Raw genomic sequence first — 7,500 nt, 5'->3', positions numbered from 1 at the left:
ACCTGTCTTGGTTTTCTGCTTGCCTTCCACTCTTTATATTTTCTTTTAGCCATATCAAATATGTCTTGGTTGGCATGACAGCCTTTATGCACACTCACCTTTGAGCTCTTTAGCCTGAGTTCGAAGATCGACACAGCTTTACAACTGTCACTCTTTTGTTACCCCGCGCAAGCGAAGCGAAAAGCGTCATTAAGCAATTGGTTCATGTCCATCTGTCTGTCTTATCAGTTTATGATTGAGGAACAACCATTTGAATTGAATGTTATATTTTGAACACGAATCGGAACATGAATACAAAGACAAGTCTTTCGTTTTATCGTACTTTGGCTCAGAATTTGTCCCAATCGCACATGCATATAGAGCGAGATCATTTTTTTTACTCTGCCTATCTGGCAACATTCCAAACAGTACAAATGGGAAACTTTTTTTTCTGGCAACATTCCAAACAGTCAACAAAACTGAAAATCATTTCAAACAGTTTAAGGACATCATAATGGACACATACAACGGTCACAAATAACTAATGTAACGTGTTGGATAGGGTGTTAGTAATGTGTTAGAATGTAACGTGTAAAATATGACACTGTGGAAAATGGTGGTAAAACCAGAATCTATTTATTTGTATGATTTTTGAATCCTTATTTTATTTAAATTTAATTATATTCTTGAGGATTGCAGGACACAAATGACCTCCTTAATACTTCCAAACACTTCGAGTTTTGCAGTATTTCAATTTAAATAAAGGTTCAATGGGGTGGTGTATAAGGGTGGTATTCAGAACTCCTTCTGGACCACTTGATTAGCACTAAACTTTTGGATTTTTTTTTTTAAACGATTGTTAAAAATCATTATTAAAATTGAAGTTGCACTGCGTGGGATATCATGTCCTATGGAGTCTATTCAGGGAGATGAATTGTTGTGTATGCCATCCATCGGAAGGACGCTAAGACACAGGACCCATCTTCCAGGACTGGTTGTCGGTGGACATTTTAAATGTCAGTGTCTTTTGTGATGTGGAGGCGAGCTGTCGCTGGGACCCTTGCTAAATTCCAAATTCCTGTTCTTTTCTACAGGGAGTCAGCTTCCAACACAGATGCAGACCAGCACTCACATGCTGCACACGAATCAGAGATTTAATGCATGAATTAAAAAAATTAATATAAGAAAATCTGTTCTGATATCTTCCTGTCTTCACCTTTTCTTCATCCTTCTTTCTGCAAGGCCTCCCTCATCCTTCCCCGTTTCTGCTCATTTATAAATCGTTCATCATTACCTTCTTTTCATCTGCTGTATCTCTTTTCTTCCATTCTCTCATGTAAGTGTGACTGTGGTTGTGCTGTCTCCTTGCATGAGCCACAGTTAATCCATTGCTGTTTATTTATTTATCAGCTCATCTTCCTCCTCCTATCATTCTTGGTCCCATTTCACTTCATCAATTCCTTGGTAATAAATAGGTCAATTCATTAGATTGACCACAAAGGTACAATGTTACCTTCCTTGAAAAGCTATAATAACACTACTTTTCACCCCAACAACAATGTGTGTGGCTGCATTGGGTATCCAATTTAGGAATCCCGAGTTGGTGGTCACATTGCTGTAAATGTAGATTTACTGGTCCATCCTTCCTTATCAACCCCTGCCTGCTGCCAGCTCAAAGGGGAGGGCAGTACTCCAACCTGCGCTGGCAATTGCTTGCCACTCCTTGTCAAATGACAGTTGGACTTTTAATGTCCACCAGCTAAAGCTGTCTCCGACTTCTGACTTGTCCCCAATTTAACGTCCATGAGAGGGACGGCACACTTTGTGATACGAAGGGACAGCAACACCCTGCCTGTGAAGCACCAATTTGACAACTTGCAGTCAGGCCAAGATTTGAACCCAGAATAGATAACTTGAAGGTGAGTGCGCTAGTTTTGTACCGTTCTGTCGGACAGAAAATATAATTTTAACTCTGGTCCATATTTCGGATTCCTTTTCTTGTATTTTTTTTTTTTGCCTTTGTGACTTTTATTATATTTGTTGTCACCCCAGGAAGTTCGGGCTTTGGAGTGTGAGATCCAACTGCTCAAAAACCTGAGGCATGAGCGCATCGTGCAGTACTTTGGTTGTTTGCAGGATGCACAGGAGCGTACGCTCTCAATATTCATGGAGTACATGCCTGGGGTGAGGATGGTCACCACGTAGCAATGTATGATCATGTGCCTCTCTAATATTATTATATGGTCTTGACACATAAATTTGCACTGAAAACAATTGGAATGCAACATTATGTATCACTGTTGCCTTCACAATGAGTAACTGGTCCCTCAAGCATTTTACTTGAAATGTCAGTTGCAGAGGTATTTCAATGCAGTTAATTTAAGTGATAATGTTTCCATCAAATCTCTCGATTAAGGCCCTGAATTTTTACACCAATTGTCACATTCAGAAGTCGAAGAACGAGAGAGCGTTGCTTTTTATTATTATTATTATTTTAATATCAATGATATACCCAACCTGTCCACCAAGGTTCTTCCAAATCCATACATAACTTTTTGAGATATCGTGTTCACAGACGGACAGACAAACAGGGGTGAAAACATAACCACCATCCATCTTAGGTGGTGGAGGTAATCAACATTTTATGTTCAATTACCTTGGGAAAAAGGATTTTTGATGTGCAATTATTTTTATCCTTTGACCCAAAGATCATAATGTACTTGCAACATAATGTATAAATGTTCATGTCTGGCTACCATTCCCATTGGCTTGTGTTTGCAGGGTTCGGTGAAAGACCAACTGAAGTCATACGGTGCTTTAACGGAGAATGTGACCCGTCGATATACGCGACAGATTCTGGAGGGTGTTCATTATCTACATTCCAACATGATTGTGCACCGTGACATCAAGGGTATGCTTCGCAACTTTGCACAACATCCTTTTGCTAAATTTATTGTGATACCCTTGCTTCAGTTAATTTATTTGTACGTTTCAAGTTTTTTTTTTTCTTCACAAAACAAGTGTCACCTCAATGTGTCTGAAAGAGCTTTCTGTTTATCCAAATAATTGCTATTTGATGCTGATTCTGATGCTTCCAAATGTATAGGTGCGAACATCCTGCGTGATTCTGTGGGCAATGTGAAACTCGGTGATTTTGGTGCCAGCAAACGCCTGCAGACAATCTGCCTCACAGGCACTGGGATCAAGTCCGTGAGTGGCACGCCAAATTGGATGAGCCCCGAGGTCATCAGCGGTGAAGGATATGGGCGCAAAGCCGACATCTGGTGAGGCGTCTCTTGCCTTGTTCCCTGTTGTGGAGAGTGCATATGAAGAGATGGCAGGCATTCATGTGTGAAGAGGACGTCGTGGTGAGAGGATTGAGAGGATCAATAAATTGGCACAATGGAAAAATGACGAGGGAAGGAAGCATGCAAATAAGGGGATGAGAGGGTATTAGGAGTGAGGAGTGGTGCATACGTGAATGAGATTGGAAGAGGGAGTGGAAGAAGAGTTGTGCTCATGTATTGTCCTCCTTCCTTCTTGTTACCTCACTCTTCCTTGAGCCTATATTTTGTACAAAAAAAGAGAGCTAGCTATACACCAGGCTAATGTATATGCAGGAATGTACTCCAATGAAAAAAGGTAAGGTGAGAGATAAACTGGACTCATTACTTATCTTGGGCAACCACTGTATCTCTGCTGGTAAAAGGAAGGTCATAGCAAGGTTAAAATGAATCACTCATGGAGTGAGGAAGTTGTCGAAGTTGTTTGAAAATTTATTATAACTTCATTGCAGTCACACGGATACAGCACAAGAAACAGCATTTACAGTTCAGTCAGTTGCCATCATGAACAACATTCGAATGTGGAATGTGATGTCAATGGTTTAAGTCAAAAACTCCATCATCACCTCCACCTCCTCCGCATAAAAACAAGAAAAATTCTTACTGAAAATGGAAAATTGACACACCTGCGTGATGGTAACGTCATAATGGATTGGTACGATGTGGAGGGCCTTTCATTGTTAATAAAACTGGCCTGCACTGCAAAATAATACATCACGTTTGCAGAATAGTGCCATTGGCGCCTGAGCGCGAGAGACGAATTTTCGGTGTCAGGTGAACTATTGAACCGGAACAGTCACAACGAAGGCCTGGATATCTCATGAAAGAGTAATATCTGAACTACATTCTCACCTAGTTTGAGCCACATATCAGAAAAATTGATGGAGATACGTGCTTTCAAAAATGGCCAAATTATGACACATTTTTGCTGATGGGATCCAGAATACAAACCGGAAGTTGATCAAATTACATCAGCTAATGGCCAATCGTATGTTTTACATTCCCTAAAAGTTTGAGTGAAAAATATAAAACTTTCGAATTTTAAGAATTTTTTTGTCAATGTAAATGGGCTTTTCAATGCAAATTTCAAACATTTTGTGACGTCACAATCTGGATCCGATCCGGTTGAAACATGGCAGGGTGAAAGATATTATGACCCTACATAAGCGCATTAAATATCTAAGCAATTGAACAAGAAATGGCGGAGAAATGATTTTTTGAAATTTCGTCCTATGTAAATGATTGGGATTTTTTTGAAATTTTGTGAATTTTTCGTGACGTCATCATTTGATCCAGGTTCACCCAAATTTATAGGTTCAGTCCTTGGGTGATTATCTTTCATGTCAAAATGTTTCGTGGACATATACACAAGGACCGCTGAGAAAATCGATGCACAGACACACACACACACACACACACACACACACACACACACACACACACACACACACACACACACACACACACACACACACACACACACACACACAAACTCTTAACTGTACAAAGTGACAGAAGTTGTCTTCGACAACTTAATGAGCCTCTTCTCTGCTTTAATTTTTGTCATGATTTTCAGTCCAGTAACTGTTCAGTATTGTCGACAAAGCCCCGAGACTGCCTGCACTTTGTAGAATGCATGGCTTTGTAACTGTCAACGTTCGCAAAACTGCTGAGGTGACGTAGTTTTGATAAATGAAGGGAAGTGCAGGAAGTGTGTGTGTGTGTGTGTGTGTGTGTGTGTGTGTGTGTGTGTGTGTGTGTGTGTGTGTGTGTGTGTGTGTGTGTGTGTGTGTGTGTGTGTGTGTGTGTTTTACTGGTCGAGTTCACCATGTGCTTTGGCTTGACTTGGCATGGCCCCTCTGGCTTGACAAGATGACCATTATTACAAACAGCTTGCAGGTTGAAGCGAGCCAGCTGTCCCTGTGCAAACACAATTAGGCGAGGATGTGAAGGTTGTGGAGTAAAAAGGGCACGTCCTGTTTCCTTTGCGAAACAATAACTCGGCCACTGCATCTCAGCAATTGCACACAAACTGCACCAGCATGATGGCAAAGTGAAAATTGCATTCTGTTACTCCAGAATGTTTTTTTGGGAGGGGTGAGGGTAGATTGGAACAGATAAATGTTTATATATATACAGTATTGTATTTGTTCCTTAGCATCTTTGTTGTGAGGTGTTATTAGAAGTAACTCATTGTGGTGTCATCTCGATTTTTTACTTTTTAAGAATAATTCAAAACGATAAAGAAATTTGTAACTTTCAAGTTAAAATATTATTGCTTAAATATGACAGCACCCCTTCAGTGAATGATCTTTCGCACTGCCATTACAAGCGCACGTTGAAAAACAGCAAGTCTTTACAAAGTCCCTGACCTCACCGTAATCTCAATATTTCTCCATTTCTTTCAACACCTAACCCACCCAATACTACCTCCCTCCCCCCCCCCCATTTTTATTTACTTTCATCGTAACTGGCTTTTGTCCAGGTAGAACATTGAATAAGAGAGAAAGTTTACAGAGGAAACCCAACACTCAGCTTTCAACTCACTCCTAACTCCCACCTCTTCTTGCATGCTTTCCCGACTACAGTGCGCACAAGACGTGCGTCACTCTCGTCCCACGAGGCTTTTAATAAAGCAAAACTCGGCTCCTTTATTGCTTGTCTGTTTGCAGCCGCCACCCCACTGCACATAAACTTAGAAAAATATAATGGGGCCCAGGAGTAAAATAGCCTCCTGTGATGGCTGATTAGCTATCCTGCTGTTTGCCTTCTTTGACCACCAGGTCTATTGTCACCTGAGAAACAAAGGAAAGTCGGTAGTCATGGGTGTTAAGTACAAAAGCTAAATGCACTCCAAAGTGCTCTTTAAAAGACCCTGGAAGAGTCCCAAGCACCTCGAAGAGTACGTCTCACAATCATATACAATGCAATGCTTTCATCAATTTTTAATGTTTGAGTAAGGGCTGTGACGTCGTGGCTACCTGTCCAGGATTGGTTCTAACCTTGAAACGCTTCTGGACTTGTGAAAGTCACAGATCTGTCAAGAGTACAAGTCTCTATTATTGTTATAATTATTATTTTTATTATAGGAAACTCTAGCTAATTAATACCAAGGAATGATCAGACAGTTTGCCAAATAAAACAATGAAGGTAAATTATTGGAATTTAATATACAATGTGCCAGCTTCAGAATTAAATCCTAATGCAGTCAAAAGCACATTAGTGAAATGATCAATTTTAACTCTCAGCAAACTTCAATTAGAGCGAAGTCGATGGCACACCATCGTAAATCCCCACACTTCCCACCGAAAGCAAAGTTGAAAAATGGCAAAAAGTTCCATCAGAAATGACCCAGTTTCAAAGTTTAAGTTAAATTTTTTTTCACCATTTTCACCCGTCACCCCAAGTTCCCACCCCTGGGGCATGAACCGGGGATCAAATCCCCAAAAATTGTAACATATTTCATGCGTCTCCAATTGTTGATTGCATATACAAAGTTTCATTAAAAACGAGCTTGTAATTTCATTTTTTGTTACTTGACCTTTTGGCCCCACCCCATCATCTATCCATTGGGACCATACTCTGTGCAGAGCGTTGGTGCTGCCTCAGCAGTCTCAGCTATTGGGCATAATCCTGGTCGGGTAGCCACTCCACCACAGGATACCAGCAAGCTGGCACTCATTTTGCTGACATCAGAAGGATGACAGGCAGTCAACCCCACCTGGTATTAATTCAACAGCTAAGTGGGATTTGAACTCAGGATCCTTGGATCCCAAGTCCACCACCCTTACCATTAAGCCAACACCAGGCATACCCCATGGAGGCAGGGCAAAATTGTACTGCTCTTGCACCTTAATGCCATGTGGTGATCATAACTACCATGTTTGATGAATTTCGACACAACAGTTTAGGAGGAGATCGCGTGACGTACAGACAGACAGACAGACAGACAGACAGACAGACAGACAGGCAGGCACACAGAGCCGATAATAATATCGCCCATTTGTTTTTTCAAAAAGCGTGGGGATAATAATGGCTGTCTCTTTGTTATGTTACGTGCATGAAGCAAAAACATACCGACTGCTTATAATACAAAACACCTCACTGCACTGGAAAATGCAGGGACAGGAATACTGGACTGTAAAGGGTGGAGACTTGTAATACCCTCCCGCACCTG

At 40.9% G+C, this 7,500-nt stretch overlaps 1 protein-coding gene across 9 annotated transcripts in view; it reads left to right on the top strand.

The window, feature by feature from the left end:
- LOC147029524 (mitogen-activated protein kinase kinase kinase 2-like) overlaps positions 1–7,500 on the top strand; it is a 104,101-nt gene that overhangs the window by 79,171 nt on the left and 17,430 nt on the right. For all 9 annotated transcript variants that reach the window (XM_085872625.1, XM_085872622.1, XM_085872620.1 and 6 more), the window contains 3 exons: positions 2,032–2,163; positions 2,761–2,890; positions 3,086–3,263. In XM_085872625.1, coding sequence (XP_085728751.1) covers positions 2,032–2,163; positions 2,761–2,890; positions 3,086–3,263 — 440 coding nt within the window. The remainder of the gene's footprint in view (positions 1–2,031; positions 2,164–2,760; positions 2,891–3,085; positions 3,264–7,500) is intronic.

The sequence above is a fragment of the Eptatretus burgeri genome, chromosome 3, assembly GCF_056783735.1.
Source record: "Eptatretus burgeri isolate ZD-2024b chromosome 3, Ebu_testis_v1, whole genome shotgun sequence".
NCBI lineage: Eukaryota > Metazoa > Chordata > Myxini > Myxiniformes > Myxinidae > Eptatretus > Eptatretus burgeri.
This window is presented reverse-complemented; position numbering and strand designations above follow the sequence as displayed.